At 39.2% G+C, this 26,091-nt stretch overlaps 1 protein-coding gene across 2 annotated transcripts in view; it reads left to right on the forward strand.

Annotated features, from left to right (window-relative positions):
* dock1 (dedicator of cytokinesis 1) overlaps positions 1-26,091 on the forward strand; it is a 150,097-nt gene that overhangs the window by 27,324 nt on the left and 96,682 nt on the right. For both annotated transcript variants that reach the window (XM_026315329.1, XM_026315330.1), the window contains exons 15-25: positions 2,082-2,180; positions 2,721-2,793; positions 5,731-5,834; positions 6,355-6,538; positions 12,355-12,452; positions 14,134-14,223; positions 15,265-15,365; positions 15,458-15,586; positions 17,521-17,629; positions 20,147-20,217; positions 23,220-23,326. In XM_026315329.1, coding sequence (XP_026171114.1) covers positions 2,082-2,180; positions 2,721-2,793; positions 5,731-5,834; positions 6,355-6,538; positions 12,355-12,452; positions 14,134-14,223; positions 15,265-15,365; positions 15,458-15,586; positions 17,521-17,629; positions 20,147-20,217; positions 23,220-23,326 — 1,165 coding nt within the window. The remainder of the gene's footprint in view (positions 1-2,081; positions 2,181-2,720; positions 2,794-5,730; positions 5,835-6,354; positions 6,539-12,354; positions 12,453-14,133; positions 14,224-15,264; positions 15,366-15,457; positions 15,587-17,520; positions 17,630-20,146; positions 20,218-23,219; positions 23,327-26,091) is intronic.

The following is a 26,091-nucleotide window of genomic DNA, read 5'->3' on the forward strand; positions in this document are numbered from 1 at the left end:
TTATTTTTTTTTTGGGTTTAACTCTGCTTGTAGTGACCTTGTGTCGTGACGTGTTGCTGCAGATCTATAAATTCAGTTCAGGTCATACAGAGTGTGGACAGGCATTAGTACCATTTCTGTGTACAGGGAGTGAGAGTGGAGTGAAGGACTGATGACACTGGAGTGGTTTGAGGTGACACATCACTGGTCATGTGGAGGCCTTTTGCAACCTGTGATTCAGAAAAAAAGTGCTATTACCCTTGACTGTGTCAGTTATACACATAACTCTTTAACTGAGAGGCTTCATCAGTGATTTGGCCCATCAGGCAGTAAAAGTGTATATCATACTGAAAAAGGGGATCTAAAGTAACAGAAAATGGTGCAGTGCAGTATCGCTTTTAGATGGAAGAGTATTTGATGATACAGCTGGTTGTATCATTGCTAGAAAAGTAGGTTCATTCTAATAATTTCTGGATTTTATGATTATCTTCTGTTCTATTAATATATTTGATCTCTGTTGTATCTCTGTATTGGAGGGGTGGCTGTCGCCCTCAATGACCAGGGTGGGTTACCCCTGTTCTATTGTATTATAATTTTATTTGCAATTTATAATTTAGAATCAGAAACAAAATGCCATGATTTTAGTTAGTTTTAAATATCAACTAACAAATATATTGTGTTTATTATCTGTGTAAGGTAAATTGAACTTCGTCTATAACAGTGTGATATAAAATTTTAAATTACTGCAGAATACTCTAAAATAAGACTTCATGTGAAAGACTAACCTTCAGTACAGAGGCTGGTCACAGGTCATTTGGTACAGTTCAGCAGGTTAAATGCCTACCCCTACTCACTCAGTGTCAATAGAATGCAGTATCATGTAGTCATCTGTATCTGTCAGTGCCTTTGGGATGTGTTGATTGGAGTCGCTGACAACAGTGAACATGAGATATTAATCACATCACATCACATGAGCACCATGGCCTTTGCAGTAGTTGAGCAGCTACTAAATCAAAAAAGGAATCTTTCCATCAGGCCATTATGTCATATAATAAATAAGCCCCATATCCAGGGCACTTGAACACAGTACTGTGTGAAGTAAAAAAAACTTACCTGAATGTAAGTTTTTTTTGGTTTTGTTTTTTTTTACTTCACACAATACTGTGTTTTATAAAAACTTTGATTTCCTCTTTGTCATCCAGTCTGGACAGTGACTTCTTATCACCTTAGCACGTCCCCACAAACCTTTCTCACCTGCAGCTAAACCTTAGCTCTTCTCTTTCATTACCTCTCCAAAATCTGAATCCGTCATGAATCCTGGTCACTTAGGAAAGGGGTAGAGCTGCAGGAACAGGCACCTGCCCCCCAGTTCTGCACAGCGTGGCTGGGGGAGACAGGACCTGTTATTCCTCATAATTGCTGGTTGTCAGAAACCATTAGCGTTGGAGTATTTCAGCAGCAGCACACTAGCAGGCCAGGGAGTCAGCTGGAGTAGTGGGAGGAAAGAGGTAGGCTGGCTGAGCACAGATTGATAGAAAACAAGACATGCATGCCATCCGCTGTCACTCCATCCCTCGTGCCAAACCCCCAGCGGGGGGAATAGTATTATACAAATGCACCCTGACCTGTTGTAGAAACTCATGGGGCCCACTTTACATGGCCGGATCCATTAGTGCCAGCTGGTCCTTTTCTCTGAACCTGGCTTCCCTTCAAATCTCCCTGCATGGGGACGCTGCCCCTCCTTCTTGAATAATTAATTTCTAATTTATTTCTTATTTCCACAATGCTGTCATGAGATTGACAGCCAACAGGCAGGTGCTCATGCATAAAGTGCACCCAGACTTTTAAAGGCCATTCTGCTAGATTAAGACTTTCTGCCCCAGGGACTACATTTTATGAAATAAGTGCCAGTCAGTCCACATGCTGTGAGTGTGCTAATGTTTTGACAGAGTCATAATAGCTCAACTATCAGGATTTTTCCAGTTTGAATGAACTTGCAGTTAAGTTAGCATTACCAGATACTGTAACTTTTCTGATGCAGTAACTTTTCTATTAACTATTGTTTGATAGATGTTCTATGTATTTGCTTTGTCTTGATCTAGAACGTGATCTTTCCTGGAGCTGGAGATGAGGGGATCAGTGAGTACAAGTCGGTCATCTATTACCAAGTAAAGCAGCCACGCTGGTTTGAAACGATAAAGGTGTGTCTCTAATTTCCTCCTCCCTCCTTACTATTCTATGACTGCAATACGAGCCTTTGATATAATTCTTAAATTCATTTATTCACCCATTCTTTGTTGCAAACCATCACTGGTAGTGTAGTATGAAGACTGTGTCATGTGATTAATAACCAATGGAGCTTTGATGCATACTAAGCCCATAATGAACATTAAACTACAGAGGGCATTAAAGTCATTGTGGTTGTGGCAGAAAATGTGTAGTAATATGAAGGTTCTGATCTATGGCATTTAAAAGACCATGCCAATAGCTTTACATGTTTTAATCCATTTATTGCAAATCATTTGTACTTTAAATCATAATGAACCCTTCAGAAAACCATGCAGTGTTATTTTATATAGTTTGACTTATATTGCAGGCAGCCTTGTTTTCAGTTCATTTCTCTCTGAATGAAAAATGTATGAAATTGCTTTGTTTCTGTTTTGTTCCTAAAATAAGCTTTTTGAATTTGTGTGCATGAGGTGTGAATGTTTCTTATGGTCCTTTTCTGTCCCTTATCTCAGGTTGCAATACCTATTGAAGATGTGAACCGGAGCCACTTGCGGTTCACCTTTCGCCACCGCTCATCACAGGACTGTGAGTACAAATGTCACCTTGTGAATAATCAGGTTTACCAATGACCAGCTGCACAATTGGCTTCTAATCCCTCCACTGCAAAAATAATGGAAGATATCCAATCCAAGCAGATGTGTTGCACAGTGATAAATACTTTGATGCTCACCCTTTGTCACATTAGTCAAGGTATTAGTCTGCCCCTACACAAAGCAAAATCATTGAGTGTCTTGTCAGGGACTACAGCTGGGATATGGAAAATGCCTGAGGGGACTTGTTTATTGGGACCTGTGTCTAGCTTAATGCAGCCAGTGTTGCATGTCTTTCTGTTTTTAAACATCCTTTTTAATTTTGGGGTTGGGTAGGGAAGCCTGGTACTGGCAGACTTGCCATCCCATCTGCCTGACACATGTCGAGGGCATCCCTACAGCAGCAGGAGTGGTGCAGGGAAAAGTATTTTGGAGAATAGGAATCATGACAGTTGTATATATACACAAAATATATTAACTAGTGGACTACTCTAACTGGGAAATTATCAGTACAGGAAAGTATACTTTCCCCCCAGTAAATAATCTGCTGTTCTCATCATCCTCTGGTTTCAAAATCCTTAAGATCTGTTTGCTTCTCACCTGATGCAGTTTGGTTGGGAGGAAATGGCCAGGGCTTAGAGCTCATTGCTGGCTTATAATCCACTTGGAGAGCCTTCTTGTTATGCTTGGCACCTTGCTTCTCCAGGGACTAATGCTGTTATGAGGCATGCCTTTGAAATTCTGTGACTTGCTGTCATCTTGCTGTAATGGTGGCTTTGAAACTGGCTCACCTGAAGTGACTCTGGGACTGCAGGTGCATGCTGATGCTGCTAAACTTTAACTTGTCACTGACAACTGACAATAGAGAGATATGTTTAAAAGGTGTAAGAGCTGGATTACATGGATTTGTGTAAGGTGTATGCCTTGTATTTCTCTGTCAGTGAGTATGTTTACACTAGTGTACCTTCATGGTGACAACTGGTTATTTATATCCCTGCACATATGAATCCAACCTTTAAAATGTTTTTATTGTCTATGTGCAGAAATTTCTCTGACTGCCAGCTGCTTTCTGTCATTTCAGCACTGATTTAGTTACAGTACCTCAGTAGTTGAGGGTGCTTGCAAGTACTGTAAAAGCTGTTACCACTCTGCTTCTGCAAATCTGTGGTATTCAGATTCTCCATTTGATCACCAATAATGAAAGACAAGTGTGCTGACTCATATTATGTAACTTCCCTATCACCATGTGTCAGGTTTAAACTTTCTCCTCCATGTGTAGATATATGTTTTCAAAACCAGAATAATAGTTAATGTAGGTTTTTGTAACTAGGATAAGCATGTGAGCACACACATGACAGGGAGACTTCACACCAGTCACTATCTATTCTGTAATCAGTGGTATCAGTCTTTATAAGAGAGAATATGTCTACATTCTGCTGGCAGTGCACTTTTCTGGGACACTAGGTAAATTTTAACCTCTCTATATATGAATAGTTAGTCTGGCTCTGCTGTCATCTGCCTGTGTCCTGCTTCCTCCATTGCTCCACAGAGTAACAGAGCTGTGGCTCTGGAGCTCCTGTGCTCAGTATCTCAGCTCCCCTGGTTGATAATCAGGCTGACTCTAACATGGTGCATGAGAATATCACACTAACACCTTCAGGCCCCATCAGACTGATGGCTGCTATCATAGATGCTGCCATGGCTATAAGAGATTCCTGCCATCTCTTCTTCTGTCATTATGTTTCTGGCTTTAAAATGTGGGACACACAACAGAAATCTGAAGTTAAAGCCTGCCTTAGAAGTGGAAGTCTGTAGTACGCCCACACAAACTTGACTTTGATTGGCTCAAAAAAAATAACTATGTTTGAAATGAACTTTTTTCCTCAAATTCAGAGTTTTGAGTTTGCTCCTTGCATTAGGAAGTTACAGACATTTCTCAGCTGGGTGGCATGCATACAGTGTTTTTCCCTCAACTTGGTTCCCTTCATGCCAGCCCAGCAATTATTCACCAACTAGACTGCAGGCAGCGAACCAATGAGGGGATTTATGCAGATAGAATGCACAAGATACTTCGATGAATCATGGCTCCCTGCACGTAAATTTGAGCTTGTTGATCCACAATGATGATATATGTGGCCCTGTTGAAATGCTTGGTTACAGGACAAAGTCATAACTCTCTTTCTCGTTTATGCAGTGCTTCCCCTCAACACCACCAAACACAGTCACACACATTTGTGCACATACACACAAGCAGTGAGCATCTTTTCTCCACCATAGTGAGATTATACAGTGCTCATAGCTGTAGCTCTAATATCAAGTGTTTATTTATGCAGCAACAGGAGGTGGATATTAAGAAATCTAAATTCAAATCTTGCTGATTCAATATCAGTTACAAAATCTTTTAAATGAGGATTATTATGTTGTAAAGTTTTTAGTTTTTTTTTATAAAACGAAACACACATATTTTAAATAATAATCACATCCCTTATCTTCCACGATTCTTTCATGCCAATTTCAAACTGCTCTGAATAGATGTAGACAAACGTGTCTCTGTCTCATTTAAAGAATAAATTTCAACAACTCATGCATCAGAGTGGAACATTAAATTCTTGTGCCAACTCAGGAGCTGACTCAGGGGCTGTAATGCTGAGATCTGTTTTATTTGTCTGGTAGATTGTTAATGACTTGTATGCTGAATGGTTTGCTGTAATGGCATCTGTCCCTAAAGGCTCATAGGTTGATTTTCTGAAGATGCACACCTCTCCTATAAACATACTGTACATAAGGATGGAAGATGTAGACTTTATGCAAAAGCAGGAAAGTGATGCTTGCAGAAAAACATGGTTCAAACAAACATGTAGACAAAAATGCTCAAACATCTTGTATGTGGCTTCTTTCTGTCTTTTTCATGTTTATTTTCCTTCTTCCACAGCCAAAGACAAATCTGAGAAAATATTTGCCTTGTCTTTTGTGAAGCTGATGAGGTATGATGGGACAACTCTAAGGGATGGCGAGCATGACCTCATTGTGTACAAGGTAAATTTAAAATCTCCGTCAGCTATCTTGGCTGGGCGTTGTGACAGAGATGAGGTGAAGGTGAAAAATTGACCTATGTTATTAGCAGCTACCTTAATAATTGCTTCACTGTCTTCTGTGGAGAACTGTGTAGTAGGTATGCATCAGCCCCCACAGTAAAATGAAATTACTCTCCAATTTAATTCCTTGTATAATATTACCTTTGTGTCATGGTGCCCATTTGTGTTAATTAAAAAGTTAATGTGGGAGAAATTTTCCCCAATTAGATTTTTCTTTCTTTATTTTTACTTTGCCGATGTTAGTCAAGGCTCTGTTTTGTTATTACTCTCACATGAAACACCTGTCAGAAAAATTAGTATACAATAGGAAATTGAATCTTACAAAAAAATAATCCACCCTCATTACAACACGTACAGATTTGGTATCATTTACACTTCAGAAATGAATGAACTCCCCAAACTACCTCCGTTTTAAATTGTAAATCTGCTGAAAATTGACTGAATCTTATCCTGGAAATCAGGCAGAAGCGAAGAAGCTGGAGGAATCGTCTTTATACCTGAACCTACCTGCCACCAAGCTGGAGTTGGAGGAGAAGGGCTACTCTGCCATTGGTAAAAGTACCCAAAACCTGGGCAGCTGTACCATCAGCAAGGATTCTTTCCAAATCTCCACCCTGGTCTGTTCCACCAAGCTTACACAGAACGGTAAAGGCTTATATAGTTTATATCTTTTCTCATTGTTATGATTATTGATTTTTATCCTTTTTTCTACAGTTTAACCTCTCTGTCTGCTGTTTCTTGTATTTACTTTTTCGATTACCAGATAGACCCTTAATCTTACAAACTGCTTTGGGCCGTATCGTTTGACTTTGAAAGACAAACTATATACGTACAGTAACAAATCATTTAAAGTAGGTCTCTGGGACCACTGCTTTTCTTTGTTCCTTCTATGTGGTCTTTACTAGTGTCCATGTTTGAGGCTTGGGGTTTCCTTCATCCTATTTTCTCCTCTGACCTATTTTCTGTTCTTCCACTCCCCTCTGTATGTCTGTCAGTAGATTTCAACCCATCTCCGCTCTGTGGATGACAGCTCTGCTCTGTTTACTGCTGTCAGTCAGACACAGAATTTTTTTTTTTTTTTTTGATTTCCCAGGGTGCTGAAAATCTCTACTCTTATTAAGCTAAGGAAATCCCCATTTCTGCATGCAGTCCATGACTTAAGCATTTTGGGCTCTTGTGTTCCCCTCTGTCTTTATATAGTACATGTTTATACATCCCAACAGACCTTACTTTAAAACCTCTTGGATATGGTGTTTTTTTCCAGACTGTGTTGTGATTGTCTCAGTGTTAATTGTGTGAAAAGCTGGTCCACTAGTTGTGACTGGTCAAATGCTTCTAGCTTTAATTTCATAGTTATTCTAAATGTCTTCTCTGCTTTCCTCTGCGCTTGATGTGTCGTGCTTCTTTTGTCTGTTGGCATGCAGGACTGAGTTACCATTTTAATTAAAGCCCAAATGAAGGCTTCCTCATTCCTCTTAGTGTTTTTTGGCCACGAAGCGTGAGAATGGATACAGGACATATTCGCTCCAGGCTCACTTTTACTGGAATTGGAATTAATTGTTTTACTTGCCCCAAGCAACACCCAGTTTGACTAAGGCGTGCATCATGCCCTTGTGTTTTTATTCTTGGTAATGCAAATGTAATTTTAAATAGTCTAGGAGGGGCAAAGTGAATGCTTGGCCTGAACTGTTTAAGTATTTTGATATAAGTGGTCCACCTGTTTTTACCTTCTTTAAGTGAGAAATATGTAAGAATCCTTTCAGGCATACAGTATGTGTTATTATATTTTAAAGTAAAATAAGGCCAGAGAAGATTAGCAACTAAAATACCAGTTTTATTAAAGGATCATTTTCTTTCATTTGTCTATCATATCAGTCATTTAGGATAACTTTGCTTTCACTTGGGAAGATGGCAGAATTGCTTTAATGAGTTTGTTGGGGCAAGAAAGAACAAGCACTCAGACAGGCTGTAAACAACTGTAAAAATTAGACCTACTGTAAGTTATGATGAACTGGAATTGTCCCTTACACATGTCCAAACACTGGATTTCATCCATAGCGTAACAAAATGGACTTTGTTTTTCTATCAGTAAACAGAAGCACTACATTGTGATGTGAATGTGATGTAGACACCATCTGAAGTTATAAAAATAAAATAGTGCTGCTGTATAAATTGTGTGAAGGGGACATTGCGTGTTTTTACAGTAATGTTTCCTCTGAGGGTTATTAAGTTTAGTCTGTGGCATAAGTTGTCATTTAAATACAGGAGTGTGCTCAGTGGGTGGCGATGTCAGCAGGTGAATAGCCTCAGTTACAGAAGCAGAACCTGCCCACACTGATTACATTAGACAGGGAGTAAATGTCAGTGGCTCAAACCATTGTCTAAACTGCAGATGTAGTGGATATAACAGAGGAAGAAATCAATCAGCACCAGCCTCTCTCATTTGTAAACCATGCTTTCTTTTCCGTGTTTTCCCTTTTCTCTGTGTGAGAGAGCTGGGAACCAGTGTGTGTCCTAGTGTGAAGATTCAGTCCTGTAGAGCCGCTTCACTGCTGATATTTACCTGCCACTTTGTGGTGGTAATTTGCAAGGCACCAATGGGTGCTTGGGGATCAGGCTGCCTCGTCACTGCACACAGAGTTTGATTAAACAGAGAGGTGTGTGCGTGTGTGTGTGTGCGCATGCATGTGTGCATGCACACATGCTTGGTGTGTGTCCCAGGATATGTCATCCCACGCCAAAGCTCTAGGAAAAGGTTTGAGTTCTTTTAATAAAGCAACTCAGAGCCAGACTATCTCAGCCTGTGCTGGAGTCTGCCTGCTTTATTAAAACCTAAAGTTCTTTAAAGCTCCCACCTAAACAGCTTGCTTGCTCGCTAGCTCAGTCAGTCAGGATGTCAGTCAGACAGGCATACCTTCATCTTTCTGCACAATTTTTCAAAATTTTTGGTTTCCAGCAGTGTTTGTAGCTGAGTCGTGTTTATATTTTCTGTGGTTTGAATGAGCCTGGTTGGTTTTTAACTGCTAGTTTGACAAATAACAATGAACTACATTTAGACAGTCCTTTTATCTGAAGAAAACTGGGTTTCAAAGTCTCACTCAAGGGCCCCTCAAATGTGGACAGGATCGAGCCATCAAGCCTTTGATTCGTGGACACCTGGCTCCATCTTCTGAACCACCTTGTTGCAACTAAAACCAACAATTTGAAGATGTTACTATGGGCTCTGGAAAAGTTTGGTAGCCAGTGTTTACTGTTTATAGAGCAAACATGGAATTGATTAATTGTAAAGCATTTTGAAAATGATCTTAAAGTCACATTCCTAAGTATACGTCAACTTTAGCTCAATTCATCCTCAGCTTAATTTGTTGCTCACAAGAGGTTTTTCCTAAAGAATTCTTGTAAAGTAAAACAGTACATAAGTGCCCCTTGCAACAGTCTACTTACTTCAACACGACACTGCATCCCAGATCCCCACATCTAAGATGAAACACTCTTTTTAATTAAGCAAAATTTATGCAGACAGCCTCCCAGTGCTGTGCGCTTGTGTGAAGTGGCTGCTGGTTACTCTCTAGGTATTTGCAACGTACCTCAGTAAACGGTGGCTGGAGAAGCCGAGATCTAATGATGACAGAGCTGGGACCAGACCTGGTCTGGTGAAAGCAGTATTACCATCCTGTTCCTACTTTGGCTGGAAGGAAAAATTATTTAATGAAAAATAGGTAATAGAAGTAGGGAGTTTGTATTATGTGTGAAGGTGCTCTTACGTCCTTGTGCTCAAAAAGCCTGTACGCTTCACCTTTAGAACCAAATACAACGCTGTTGCTATTAAGAGAATAGAACAAACTATTTTGAATACTTTGCTTGCAAAATGAATTAAAAAAATAAAAAAAAATCTTTTGTGATGCAAGATCTACTGAAAACTAACGATCAAATGGTAATGTTAAGTCTTTTGAATATTAGCTGTGAAGTGATAATGTAACTGCTTCTCCCAGAATTAATTATTATACCAGTCTCTCGCTCTCTGGTTTTGTTGCATCTTTTAAATTCTGCTGCCTGCAAAGATTCTCAAAGGCACCCAGTGATATTCTTGTAACTCCCAGGCAGAGCAGATCGCCCCCACAACCTGTCTCACTGCCCCCTGTCTTTCTGGCAGTGTAGCCTCTAACAGCGGTGCCCTAGTGGGGCCATGTTGTTAGATCATTTATCCTCATTTCATTCCATTTGTCTCTCTCTGGTGATAACCTGTCAATTTTGAAATCTGTGTCTACTTTGAGAGGGGCTTCCCTGCTAGTTTAGATAGAGTCTTGTGACCCTTACAGCTTTGTCAGGTTTGAAGATGATAGACATTCTTCATTGTGTCACCATGCCCGATTGGCTCTCCTATCGCCAACCAACCATGAGTCTGTGAAGATTCTCAGTCGTCCAGGTGAAATTATCTAGAGGTTGAGTCATTGCAGCTGGACCTCTAGTTTTCAGGTTGAAACGTTTCACTATTCATCCAAGTAGCTTCATCAGTCTGAGGGAAAGCTGGCATGGAATCTCAAATTTATATTTCAGGTTGGTTTCACTTTACCCCTAGTCTGAATAGACTCATTAGGTGAGCTATGTAAATGAGGTGAGAGTCATTAGACCCACACTCCTGAGTGGGTTTCACTTCACACCTGGTCTGAACAGGCTCGTTAGGTACACGGTAGTAAGCGCAGGTGAGGGTCATTAGGATCCAACGGTAGACTCATGGTACACTCATGTGTTGTGATGTGTTCCTTAACTTCCTGGGAATAGATGAAAGGCCAGCCTGGTAGACTGAACACAGGTTATGACTGAGCTGCTTTGGGAAGCATCAGATACCAGTTCACTTCAAACCCACCAACACACTGAAACAGACTGGGTCACCCAGTCAAACAAAAGAGGAGCAATGTAGTATATGTCATCCAGTGTAGAGAAGAATGCTCAGAACTCTATATTGGAGAAACCAAACAACCACTTAACAGGAGGATGGCCCAGCTCAGGAGGAGCAGCTCCTCAGCTGTGCACCTCCATTTAAAGGAAACAGGACACTCATTTGATGACAATGATGTACATGTTTTGGACAGAGAAGATAAGTGGTTTGAGAGAGGAGTCAGGGAAGCTATATTTGTTCAAGTGGAAAAACCCTCCCTTAACAGGAGTGGAGGGCTCAGACCTGTCTTCAATCTACCAGGCTGCCCTTTCATCTATTCCCAGGAAATTAAGGAACACATCAAATGTCTTCCAGGGTGGACACACTCTGCACCCAGATGGTGAATCAGAGGGGTCACACAAGTCTACCATTAGATCCTAACAACCCTCACCTGTGCTCACTTCTGTTGCTTACCTAACGAGCCTATTCAGACCAGGTGTGAAGTGAAACCAACTCAGGAGTGTGGGTCCAACAACTCACCCCATTTACATAGCTCACCTAATGAGTTTATTCAGACTAGGGGTAGAATGAAACCAACCTGAAGGATAAATTTGAGATTCCATGCCAGCTTTCCCTCAGACTGATGAAGCTAATTGAATGAGCAGTGAAATGTTTCAACCAAAAAACTAGAGGTCCAGTTTTCATGACTCAACCTCTAGAGAACCAACCATGAGGAACAGAGAGGTGTCAAGCCTCCCCTGGTAAACTATGTTTCTTTGAGCCTAGCTGTTTTTTCTAGGCAAGCTTCAGTAGTAATAACTCATAAGTGTGCTTTAGTGACATTTCTAAGATGAAATGATAAATAATTTGAGAGTATGGGCAATGATTCTGATCATCAGTAAATTTGACATTAACATTTAAAGTAAAACAATTACATACTTATAACTTCTCTAGTGTGATGATTTGTTGGTCTTTACTGCTTTCTGTTATGTTGGACAGACAGAACGGGGGGTGTTTTTTCAGACTTGACACAGAGGATACACCACTAGGCACCAGACCATCAAGTTGAAAATCATGATCTTGACTATAACTTAATGTTATCTGTGAAGTTGGTCCCTAAACTGTGTAGTGTCTCATCACTGTCTTTGTTACCATCTGACTTAAACCTTTTTGAATTAAAATGTCTTTTGTCCTCAGAAAAAGGTTGGTGTATTCAAATTGACATGAATACATTTTTTTTAAATCTTCTAATTTTGTGATCTGCCAAAGGTGGTCTGAATGAGTTCTGTGATTAATCACATCACAACTCATCCTCTTGTGCCTAAATTAATTCTCCATGATTAAAGTGGGAGATCTAATAGAATGACTAATGCTGTATTTGTGAAATTTACAAACCAGGGGTGTGTGGAGGATATCTCTAACCACTGTCTGACTCCAGCGCTCGTTAAATTCACATTTTCAACCTTAATTGTCATATGTCTCTGCCTCTCTGTCTCGCACCACACTGTATTGCCATTGGCAGGATGAATTTAATACTGTGCTTGGTGGTAATGACTTTTTTGTTTTTTTGCTTTTGTTTCAGTGGACCTACTTGGCCTGCTGAAATGGCGCTCCAACATCAGCCTTCTGCAGCAGAACCTTCGTCAGCTCATGAAGGTGGAAGGTGGCGAGGTGGTTAAGGTTAGTGTGTGAAAGGAGCCTGGCACTGTGATCACAATGCTATCTAATTTTTTTTTCTTTCTGGATACTGATTAACAAACAACTTAAAAAAAAAAAAAAAAAAAGGATACTGAAATCTGGTGCTACAAGCAGTTCATGCTCAAACAGTGTTTAGTTTTCCTAATTGCTACGGTTCTTTGGCACAGATTTCACAAATCATTTACCTGCCTATCACAGGGAACAGGTTCCTTTTTTGTCTTGTTTTTCTTCTTTTTTGAAAATGTCTACAGTGTGGAGGCAGCACATAGCACCACACACAGTGTACAAAGGGGGGGAGGCAATGACCTGCTGCCAGAAGTGTAGACAGGCCCTTTAAGTGCGCAGCATGGGGCAGATGAATAAATCACTGTCAAGACAAAGTTTTATGTGGGCTGGTTGGAGGCCTGGCACTTTGCAGCAGATCTGAGGATGTCCTTCACCCAGACAGTTTTGATCAGGCTAGATAGATTTCACAACCACAGCTGTATTAGTTCATTAAACCACGGGGGTGTGATTATTATTACCCCCACATCAGCACTCTATCTCTCTAAGTGCTCCCAGGCTGTTGTCGTGCAATTACTGTAGATAACATTTTCAGCTTGCCATTTAAAAGGAAATTTATCAATAGGGTATGAATTGTTGTGGCAGTATTGTTTATATTAGATTCTATGCACAAAGATTAGATCACAAATAACCCTGGGAGGTTTTTGAGATTTTCCATTTGTGTTCTTATCTTAATATGTGTTTTTTAATCTCTCTAATGTGATACTGTTTGTGAGTGAACTCTCATCCCTCTTGGCTGTCATGCAGCCTGGCCCTTGTCACATTGAATTGTGCTTTAAATTCCACATAGTGCACACTATGTTTGTTGAGAATGTGGTGAAGCTCATCCATCCTGTGATGACAGACCAAGCACAGTGTAGAGTAATAGCTCTATTTCCAACACTTTTACATCTGTTTTCACCTTGCCTCAAAATTTGCTGAGTAAATGGAGCATGTTTCCCCAGAGAGGGAGGGTTAGTGTTTCTGGGGGGGTACTGGCGACAGGGAAATTATTGCTATCTCATGTTAACAGCTGTAAAGGGTGTGTAATAGGTAGCACATATCACTGTGAGTGTGTTTGCCATTTGGGGACATCAAATCACATTTTTGGGGATTACAGCTGGGTAAGGATTCAATATTATTGTATCAACGGTCAAAGCATTCATATCCTGATGGTCACATACTAGCTGTGTATTGAACAAATACCCAAATAAATGATGTACAACAAATATTGTATTAAACTAAACTTGGTTAATAAAGTATCTTACACATAGTTTGCCTGCATAACACATGTATTGCACTTAATGACTATTATTTAATGTCATTTTGCAAAATAGCTGCTGATTCTCTACTTCTGCTTTCTGTCAAAAATAGTGCAAAAATGTCATTAATGCTCATTATCATGCATTGTGTATATTTAATTAAATCTTGCTCTTTGATTGGGATTTTATGTCTTGGTGAAAGATTAATTCATTTGGCATAAACTTTAATGTCAGTCAGCTGAATGTGAGATGTCCTACCTAACTGAAGGAAGGTTTGATTTGGAAGAATGGTGAAAGCTAATTTTTTTTAAATGTATATTGTTGGCCTACCATAACATTCTGTGCATTTGTCATTCCAGTTCCTGCAAGACACTCTGGATGCTCTCTTCAACATCATGATGGAGAACTCAGACAGTGACACTTTTGATACTTTGGTATTCGATGCCTTGGTAAGTAAATAATCAGACAGCAACAGCTGAGCAAAGCAGCACAGTTTCTTGTCAGTGGAAATGAACAATTCACACACGCATTTGTGTTAAGATGCAAATGTATATTCACCACATACATTTAAAGTAGAATGAATACTTAATGCCCCACAAGAATGGTGAGTGTATGCCATGGGCATGCCCCAGAGGTAAATGGGTCACGTAACTGCATCTCTGTGTATACAGTGTTGCATTGTGGTTTTTGTAAATTCACTTATTTTTTTTTTTATTTACCATGCAATTGAAGTGTTAAGTATAAATAGTTTTGGTTTTGAAGTAATGGACAGTATGGATGCCTTGTGGACATTAGTAATTTAACCCCAGTCATTTTCTCATTTTACATCTTATGTGCTGGAGTTCAGAAAACCAACAATAGGAAAGGTGTCAGCGTCCAAATATTTATTGCCTGCATTGGATTGTAGCTCAAAAACTGTTCCCTGTTATTTATGAAGTAGAGCTAGAATAATCATTAACTGAGGAAAGTGCACACACACATCCTCCGTAGTGGAATCACTGCTGCATGGCTCTGCATGAATCTGTAGTGCAAGGTGGCATTTTTATTTAAGTTGTTTGTCTAACATTAAAGGTTTCATTTTCCTGCAAGATCAAGCATGAAGATGATCTTGGAAAAGGCAAAAATAAATTAACCTGTTGGTTTTTTGATTACATAACTTTGCTATGTATCAAATCAAGTATTTACAGTCAGTGAGTTGACAAAATGTCTGGTAGAATCCTGTCTAGAAAGCCATTGCATAACAAGTGGCACATTTTAAAAAAAAAAAAAAAACAACTTTAACTTTCAGAGAAAGGAGATAGCAGTAGTTTTGTTGGGTGTCCTAGATTATCTGCAGGCTAGAGAACTGAGTGAAAATGGCTTACTGCTAAAATGCAACCCTGTTTAATTTCCCCATCTGTCTCAGCATATTGAGAAAGGCAGTTTACCCTGCTCCTCATTATGAGCTGAGTAGTTTACATTTTAATGGATTTCCCTTTGTTCTCTGAAAGGTGTTCATAATTGGCCTTATAGCTGACAGAAAGTTCCAGCACTTCAACCCTGTCCTGGAGACCTATATTCGAAAGCATTTCAGTGCCACACTGGCATACACGTGAGTTAATTATTCTTTATACAATTAGACCAAAGACATTTAACAACAAAATAGAAACACAGCTTTGTCACACTATATGATTGTGTTTGTAGGAAGCTGACCAAAGTTCTGAAGAACTACGTGGACAATGCTGAAAAGCTGACAGAACAGCTCCTGAATGCTATGAAGGCCTTGGAGTACATCTTTAAGTTCATCGTCCGCTCCAGAGTCCTCTTCAACCAGTATGTCCTGGTGCACACATACTGTAAAAAGAACATATTACTGTGATAACAGCTGCTCACTGTGGACAACACAGAAAAATATGTATCAGGATAGAAAATAAGCAATTGCTACAGTAACATCTATTGGTAAATGGTGTCTTGCATGAGCAATTCATATCATCTATGTGTATATTGTGTGTGTGTGTATGTATATATATATATATATATATATATATGTTCTATATATATGTATATATATATATGTATATATATATATATATATATATATATATATATATATATATGTATGTATATATATATATATATATATATACATACATATATATATATATATATATATATATATATATATATATATATATATATGTATATTGCTTAGTTTTTATTTCTTTATTACTGCAGTTGTTCCTTCCATAAATAATAGAAATTAAGTGTGTTCTTCACAGTGCACTGTTAAATAGAGTTGAAAGGGGTAAAAATCAAAAGTGTTTTGGTGAGGTAATTTCTATGGACATGTTTATAATTGTCTGGGAGAATGTTAAATGGATGATAATTTTGTTGAGCCATGGAACAAAATGGTTGGCGGCTGAGGGGCTGATGTATGATCCTGGTTTAATTGAGTGTGCGCAGTGTGATTAGTTTTCTATTCAAGATCTAGAGGACACTCTGTCCTTTACCTCACTTATCAGACCAAAGCAAAGTCATTGTATCCTCTAGAACTGCCCATGTTCACTTTATGTGCCAAATGCTTTCTTTTGTTGGATAACCATTAACAACTTTCCCTTAGAGCTGTGTTTTGGTTGGATTCCACCATCAGTTTTATCAAGCAGTTGTTTCTGACTCAGATGCAGATTTTGAAATTCTATACTGTATAATGTTGTGCACGTTGGAGCCTTTTGTGCATCCCTGTGTAGAATGCACCTAACTTTTACTGTGTGGCTGGAGAAAATTTGAAATGGTAGATGAGATCCTCCTTAATTTCCCCCTGACTTGAGACTGGTGTGACTGGCCGGAGCTCACTCAGCTCCTTGATGCTGCAGCTGAGAAGGAGCTTTAAGTAATTGTTGTTGTGGCAGCTCTGAGAGGGATGCCCTATATCCCATGATTGCTGTAAGCCCTGAACAGTGACTGTCCTGGACCATGTAATACCCACTGTTCCCTGAGAGATTGTGGCACCACAAAAGTGACCTCTCTGAAGGAAGCCAGTCACATCTGATGCTGTGGGAGCAATCTAAGCACTTCACCCCTCTTTGACCTCCCTGTGCTTCAGAGCATATTTGCAAGCAATTTCAGTTTCTCTCAAGTCTTTTTTTTTGTGGTTAATACACCTAATTACTTTGCAGCATGCACAATGAGCCTCATTTACAATTAATGCCCTGTTGGTGGGATGAGATACACTTGCATTATTGGGGTGAATTATGGAGGATTCCCTGCTTTGTGTTCTCATTCAGTTGTCATGTTTGAAGCAGTAGTAGCTACAGTCCCTGCACAGCATTTGCTTCTCACAACCAAAGTAGCAGAAGTGATATTAGTAATACTACACCCCAGACAGATTAGAAAGTAAAGTCAGTGAACCTTTACATGACATTTGCTTTCTGTTCCTTTTATAGTATTCCAGGAGAGTCATTAGCATAGATCATTAATTTCTCTGATTTTTGTTTCCACATGACAGCAGGCAGGTGCTTCAGGGTCTTGTCATGTTGTTTTAAATGCTAATCTTGCTGGCAGCAAGAGTGATGTCTGTGGTTCTGATCCAAGAATATTTGCATTGATAATGCACATGGGCCATTCTGTTGGCTGCTTTTAATGATTTAACAACGAGGCATCAAACTCTTTTCATTTTCTCTTCGGGCGGGGCTGTTTACACAGGGATGAAACAAACAACAGCCTTGTGATCATCTGCCAATGTAATTCTCTACTTCATCTCCTCCCAGGCTCTATGAGAACAAAGGAGAGGCCGACTTCATGGAGTCCTTGAGGAACCTTTTCACATCCTTTAATGACATGATGAACAGTAATTCAGAGAACACTGGCATGGTGAAGGTAGGCTGAAAAGCACATCTGTATGCTATTAGTCAGTGCCAAGAAATATCTGCTGCTGCGGGAATAGTAAATAACTGCTGCTGTGTGAATAGTAAATAAATCTGCTGTGATTTGCTTTGGATTTGCTCTGTAACTACAGATGCATGTGTCTTGTTAGATGTAAACTGGTACAGCTTATTAGACATCAATTTGGGGTTCTCTTTGCCTAATAATGGTCACTGTGTTCTACATATTTGTTTTCATCACATTTGTCACATCTCTCTCAGCAGATTTTTCTGATCTTTACTCTCATTTTCTCTCCATGTGACTTTAGTAGGGCTGCACATAAAATAAAGTTTATTAGAGTATCTTAGCTACTTTAACATTCTGTGAAATATGCTTTCAACACCACTCTGTCATTACGAAACTATAGCTGGCAATTTGCTAGCTTAGATACAAACACCCCTGTGGCTTGAAAAGTGAAAACGTGTTGTGGTTTAATAAGGGACCAAACAAACAAGATATGTACTTGTGAGCTTCAGGCAGCTAATTCTTGATTTTATTCTTTGGACAAAGGAGTTAACAGCTAAAAGGCTGAGTCCACTCTTAAAACTAAACTAACCAATCACTGTTTGTAGCTTCATACTGTATTTATCATACAGACCTGGAGTGGAATTGATCATCTTACTGTATCTAACTCTTGCCACAAAAAGGGAATCTGTATTTCATTCAACAAAAATGCATCTGTAGCAACCAGAAATCAGACTATCTCTCATCAGACTATTTATTTTAGTTTGTGTAGGGTCCCAAGGCAGCGTCAAAAAATTCCCAAGTTGAAAGTAGTTAACTTCTTTAATAAAGGAAAAAAGGTTTTGTAATGGCGCTGGTATAGGTATCAAAAATGATGAGAACTTAGAGAAATGGTAGACTGAACTAAATTATGTCTCTAAAATATGATTATATAGTTATATTGTATATGTCTAGATTCCTAATATTATTCAGTTAGCAGGATGTTGTGCAGCCCTATTCTTTTAGATGTATCTTCCATCCAAAAAAGTTTTTTTTTCTGTTGACTGCTCTTGCCTGTCTGTGCGTGTATATATGTGTTTGTTTTTCCTTTCTTCTGCTCACTCTGACCTTGACTGTCCTGTGGTCTGGGGCTCCTCTGGCTTTCTGCTCTTTAGCTGCTCCTTAAGGTATTTATTTCCATGCTTTCCTTCTTTCTCCTTTAAGCCCTCTCCAGTGTGTTTCATTTTATTGTCTTTAACATGATACTGAAATGCACACCATATATATTTTTGTCATTCTGTCCTCAAACCACACATACACACCAGAGATAACTCAACAATGACAGGGTACACCTTGGCATGCCTACAATAGATCCATGTGCACGCTCAACCATAGGAGAAGATCAGGAGTCAATTAGGAGTCAGTTGCTGTGTAATTGGGTGAGATATTAGCCCTACTGTCAGTAAATTAAAAACTTATCCTGAGGAACGGGCATGAAAGCAAGGAATCCATATTTCTTCACGAGTCTGCCCTTGTAAAAGCACTGTGACGGGTGGAAGCTTTTGATATCACACATCTGAATCCTGATGAACATCTGGACAAACCCACACACATGCACAGACAAAAAGTTGGGTGAAGTTGTTGCATTATACATATTAATGCAATACAAAGATCTAACACGATGAGTCAGTTAATTGACTACATCCGTGTTTGAAATTTAGGCTGAATTTAGTCTCTACTGGTGCATGCAGTGATGGTTTGATGTATGTTTTGTTTTCTAACACTGTTTGCATTTTTACATTTACTGAGGTCAGTAACAAAGAATTTTTCTTTCATGCTAACCTCATTGAAACATTTCTAATAGCTCTCACATACAATCACAAACTGGATTGGAGTAGGTGATGTCCAGTGTCTGTATAGCTAATCAACTTGTATGACACCGACCGGCACTGCTGTTAATTTGCACAGATGCTTTATAAACACCTACCTTGGCTCACATTTAGTAGCAGTCAGTTAGTGATGGAAGTGTCAGCTCTGTTAATCATTCCCATTATTTATGGATGGCTCTGTAATCAGCCACTGGGTGCACACACTTGATGACTTCATTGTAATATCAAGTGTATATCCTAACCCTAACCCTGTCAAAGTATTAGGAGAGATTTTGATCCCAGTTTATTTATTAGAAATATTACCATCCCTGTCCTCAGATGGACCTAATGAATTAAAAGACATACACATAATGTGACACTGTCTTTGAGTTCATAGCATAACCAGTAGGCAGTGACAGCAAGCATGGTCCTCATCATAATGTATTTTTCTTTGTCACCAGCTGTTCTACATTTTGACCCACAGAAGGCTGCTACAGCACACATATTGCTGAAAGGCACATCAGCATAACAGCAACAAGACTCATTTCCCACGTTACTGGCAGAAAATATTGCATTACATAATGTGAGATGCAGTACTGCAAATAAGGTAATAAAGATGAAAATAATTGTATCATGTTTTTTTTTTGTTCTTCTGGTAAAGGGTGCAGCACTGAAGTACATTCCTACCATTGTCAATGACGTCAAGCTGGTCTTTGATCCAAAGGAACTAAGGTAATTTCATATGATGCACTACATATAGAACGACACCTTCTGTAGACAACTGTAGTCTGAGAAGAAGGGGTAGATTGGTGCATGAGAACTCAAAGCAGATCACACAGTTAATGTTTGAACTTCTGAGAGTCTCATAGACAGTGTTGCTAAAGAGCATCACAGCAGCTCATTAGTGCAAGTGTTTAAAAAAAAAAAGTTCATATTTGTCTTAAGTGTCCTTTTGCAGGCAAATGAAGTGATAAGTCATAATTGCCTTTGCTTTTTGAAGATTACTTGTGAATTAAAAGTCCATGTTTAGATGTATTCAGGTATTGTGCCACTATAAAGACTTAGAAGCACCATTTAATATTTTATCTGGTTCTCTGGACTGTTTTTTAGCTGTACTGTGATGGGCACTGGTTAAATAAGCTCAGGTTGCCTTGGAAACTCATCTGTTATAGCTTAATGCTTGTCTTAATAATAAATGACTGAAAATGATGAAAGTATCACGTACTGACATTACAGTGGTATTAAATTATATATTTGTAATAATGTTGAACAAAATGGGACAGAAAACTTAATAAATTTCAAAAGAGCTTTATAACCTTTGACCAAAACTTCAGGTTCATGTATTTTTGGGCAGTTCACTAAAATATTTTAAGGCCTGAGAGGAGATTCCGTTTGTGACAAATGCCTCATGGGTGTTCCCTTGATTTTCTTTCCCATTATAATGTCTTTTCTCTGTTATGCCAAACGGACACATCACAAAAACAAAATAGAATGGCCTCGTTTATGGAGCATGATATTTGCAAATATGTGAAAGTTCACAAAAGTTCTTCTGAAACACAGCTGCAAATGAGTCTTTAGAAGCCTATTTTTGCTGCGTTTTGATCAAACACTTTCTCATCTATAAATATTTAGTTGAACTGAATATATTCATAGATGAGTCACTGATTTAGTCTTAATTGTTTCATGATGAGATACACCTCCATTAAAATGACTGTTAACATCAATAGGAAGGGAACACTGGAAAAATCCATTTGTTCTGTTTGTCTTTAAAGATGAAACCACTCTTTTTCTAATGTATACTGTAATGTTCTTTCTATTGAACGAATGCCTGATTAGTGAAATTTCAGAGGGGAAGCTGTGTTGCACAGTATTTAAACAAATATTTGACCATCAGAAACAGTCTTGACACAGGAGACTCTTTATTGCTGGTCAGAGACTGGCACAAATACTGTAGGTATTTTCAAGACCTTCAAATACACTTTGCCTGTTCATTTACTATCACTCAGCAAGGAGCCTCTATCCATTTGCCTGTGGCCACCACCTGGGCAGCTGTCATTTCTAAACCAAATTTGGGGCCACACACGCCTGCCAACCTCTGCTTCTGTTCTCCCACCACAGCCACAGTGAATAGGGACTTGAGGTGGAAGACAGTCTTTTAACCCACCCATTCTGTCTGCCATTTACCACTTCTCTATTCAGCTCTCTCAGATCCCTAGACTGTTTTTTTTCTCACCTTTCCTCTCAATTTAATTCACCATTTATATAGGATGTCTTTCTGGGTGCGACACTGATTCTTTTTCAATCAGATAAAAAGTTTCATGTTCAAAAATTGTTCATTTTGATTGTGCCATTCATAATAAAAAAATGTCAGTTTTTACTTTACTAACCAGGAGATGAAACAACATAATGAGCACAATGCTAGATGTTCTGCCATTTTTTTCAGTAGTGTGAGAGCAAACACAAGCTTTTGATTTGATATTTAATTCAGAAAGCTGTGGTCCTTATGAACCATTCACTTAGCCATAATTCACAGGCCTTGGTCTGAGCAAATGTGGCATCAGCCATCCCTGTTGTTAGCACAAACCTGACTGAGCGGCTGAGCAGGAGGCGACTAAATTAAAGCCTTGGGGGTGGGGGTGTTTCATCCCCTGCCAGAACCTTTTCTCTCCTCCTTGATCCTCGGCTTGCCAGCACAACAAGTATCCGGCCTCTTCATTGAGGAGAAAACTGTCAGCTTTATGCTTGTGCATGAATGCGAATTTATCCTTTAGGCTGTGATCTGTTGAATGCTTAGTTTTGATCTTTCTGAGCTGCATGTTGATTACCTTAAAGGTGAATCATCAGTTTAAAAATATTTCATTGAATAGTGTGTACTGGCATATAAGGCTGTATAGAGTTAGAAGCCCTTCAGGATAACAGTTTTGTGAAACAGAAACAACATTACCCCTGACATGTCTACCGAAGCCACTGGTGGAGGTCGCACACACCCACACAGGTATTTACACTTATTTGGGCTGATTGGACTCTTCACAGAACTGCGTGGGTATTCAGACTAATGTTTCTCTGACTTGCTTCTCTGTTTTGTTTTCAACCGGTTAGGGAACTTTAGACTTTTGTAATTAGTAAAGTCATATATGAAGTTTAGATGCTTCATTAAAATTCCAGGTTCATCATAGTAAGTCAAATCTAATCAGCCAGAATTAGGGTTGGACCGTATGGATTAAATATTTCATTAATTTACATGTAGTTTGACAAAACATCTGAGTAAGTGCTATGTTGTATGTATAAGTATATATTTTATAACACATTCTCTGGACATTTAGTCAATAAACATTTTAATGAGAAAAGGTCAGTGGACATTGTTGTTGATTAAATATGCAAATACATACAGTAGAAATAAAGATCCTCACATGTGTACAATAAAAATAGAATGGTGAATGAATCGTGGTTCATTGGTTTGCAGCACCGATTGCTATCCTCAAAATGGCAAAATGCCACCAAGCTGTTCTAAAGGTTCTTTCTAGGTCAGTTCCTCTGAGTTGGAGGACAAATCTCTTTCATGTTATATATTGTCATATCCTCCAACCCTAGCAAGAATTTGTACAAAGTATTTTTGTGTGTGTGTGGGCTTCTAATTGCATTTTAGACGATTGCTCATAGTTAGAAGCGGTCAACCAATCCAAGATGCCTCATCAGTTTGACCTTTTGTCTTTACTGTTCTCCTCTCTCCATAGCAAACTGTTCACTGAGTTCATCATAAAGGTTCCTGTGGGTCGCCTGGTGAAACAGAAGCTAGACTGTCTGATTGACATTGTCCACAGTGATCTCTTCACTCATCACGGTGAGAGCACGCACATCCACACAAACTGTGCTCACAGTTCAACAGCGCATGCATCTTCACTCACGGTGCAGTTATATAGACAATAACACACACACCACCTGCCTCCCTTGTCAAGTCTCAGCCCCTCATTTTTTCTTTGTTTGCTGTTTAATCTTTTTCTTTAGTTTACAAGGTCGTATCTGTCATTCCTTGCTTTGTCTGACCCCACTGACACACACATTTACACTTTCATGATAGACTTTGGCACTATTGCATGGGATATTTTGTCCATGTTGTAGTAATGTCAAGTAACAAAGGCAGAAATATAGAGTGGGTCATGAGAACCTATATTTCCAGTCATATTGGTCAGGTTAGTTTGCAGCACCATGTAGACAAGGCCCTGATGCAGTGATGCCCCTGGGCATTTTACTTGAGGCTCCAGTCCTCTGGGGATTTATGTAGAGTTGACAAACACACACACACACACACACACACACACACACTCATACTGTCCTTTGGTGCTAAATTAAATACAAAGTTCCAGAACCAATAAAAGAGCAGCAGTGATTTAATGTGGCTGGCAGGGGCAGTGCATGCCTCAGAGCACTTGACTCACGAAAAGGAAGTGGACAACAATTATCCACTTGCACAAATACTCTCTGCCTTTTTTCTCTGTGTTTTCAGTAGCTGTTCTGTTCAGCATGAATATAGAGAAAACAAATGATCAAACAGAATTTGGGCAGGCTGTAATAGCAAGTTTGTCCTATTGAATAATGTCTGCTATTGAACATAACACAGTGTGAGTGTCTCTGTTTTCAATTTAATGATCCAGTCCTTTCATACCTCAGCAACATAAAATTGTCTGGTGGTTTGGTCAGTTTAGTGAGTAAATTTTAAAGTGCAATATTCAGGGCATGTTCCTCTGGTCATTACTATTGATCTGTAGGTGCAATTGTGGATAGACAAGGCTCCCTGATGCTTGTGAATGGCTTTTTGATCAGCAGGAGGACTTGTTGCTCTGATGTAGATATGGACTGCCCCCACTGCTCAATTCTCACAGCACCTCCACGCACTGCTGCTTTGAATATCCTATGAACCTTTGAGTCGGTTCATATGTATTTTTAAACTGAGCTCAAGCTGAGCTTCACTATGGAGATGTTTCATTATTGATCATGACAATTGTGATGAGCAAAGAATTAGTTCAAGCAATTTTAAAGTGGTCTAATCAGCTGTAGCAATTCATATGCTCAGTGGACACATTGTAAATTGCATCCTAATTCCGAGGTAGTCCCTGAAAGGTTCTCTTGCCAGCCAATCCCTAAACGAAATGTATTGGAATGCTTGGAGTAATTGAACACCCAGCAAGAGGCATCTAACTAGATGCTCAGCCCTCAGCGTGGAGTTTCTTAGTAGTCTCCACATCCTCATCAGTATGTGTTGAATGAGTTTAGTGATGGAAGTGTTTTTTTTTTCTCCTGTAGGGTGCACAGTGATTAACATATAAACTGGGTTTCTATGTGAAAACATGTCCCAAATTGGTATTTTGCAGTTCCCAGTGGGCTTATTTCTGATCAAAATGCTGACTTTAAATATCCCTTTTTTTCATGATTTCATCTCTTTGAAATTGAAATGCTGTGTTGAATGTGACTTCACCTGATGCAGATGAAAACTTAATGAACACAGTAAAATGTTTTTTTTTTTTTTTTTTTTTTTTTTTTTCATTTCGTTTTGTAGGAACAATGTTGTCACCTTCACTGTTGGAGATGTAAAAGGGGAGAGTGGGATCGGTGCATAAATCACTTGCAAATGGGCTCATTGGAAGAGAACAAATATGTCAGCTGCTCTTCTCGTCTGTGTTGAAGGGGAAAATCATTGTAGCGTCTAAAATCAGTTTGCACTGGAAGTTTGAGGAGCATGCTTATGGCCTAGCCTGATAGTTCCAGTCTGCTTGTCCCACTCCTACACTACAACTAGTGTGTGAGTGTGCGTGTGTGTGTGCGTGTGCATGTACACTCACGTACGTGTCTGTTTTTGCATCTGTATGCGTGTATGTTACTACCTGTGTTCTGGAATTTTAGTTGAGATGCAAAGGGAACAAGGTTTGAAACCACATTTAAAAAAAAAAAAAAAAGGTATTAAAAATTCCACACGCTCCCATCCCTCAGATAGATTTACATTTGTGTGCAAGGGCTGAAAGATTACCAAGAACACAAACATACATACATATAAGAACGTAAGTTTTCTCTCTAATTTCCTCTGGGGTAAACTGTGTCAGGCAGATAGCTTGGTACTGTATTCTACGGGCAGCACCAAAATGTTTCAGTGCAGACTGGGTTGCCACTTTATGTCAGGACTATCTAACGTGTGACAACGTGAACTCTTAACATCCATTACATTTCTTTTTAGGTATTAATCCGTAAAAGCTTTAATTATAGCTTTATTGTAGGTTTTCCACAGTGTTGCAGTCATACGCCAGGAAGCTAATGACATGTAGATGGCTTTCAGATGTGTAGTCAGAGCATTTGTCTATAATCTTTACTCTGTCAAAAGTTTTTGCATCGGCAAAATTACATGAAATTGGCACTCTGCAACTGTGTTTGGATGTGTATGTAATTTGCAGCGTCTAATGGCGGGCCTCAGAGGCTAGAAATTGATTTTGATGACAACCTTTCCTGTCTGTAGCACAGCACTCAGACCAGTATGTCTTACACAGGATACCTCAGAATGTACAGGAAAGATTCACGTAATGAACTTTTTATCTTGGAACACCCCTTTGTCTGTATTAA

This window comes from Mastacembelus armatus, chromosome 19, assembly GCF_900324485.2.
Source record: "Mastacembelus armatus chromosome 19, fMasArm1.2, whole genome shotgun sequence".
NCBI lineage: Eukaryota > Metazoa > Chordata > Actinopteri > Synbranchiformes > Mastacembelidae > Mastacembelus > Mastacembelus armatus.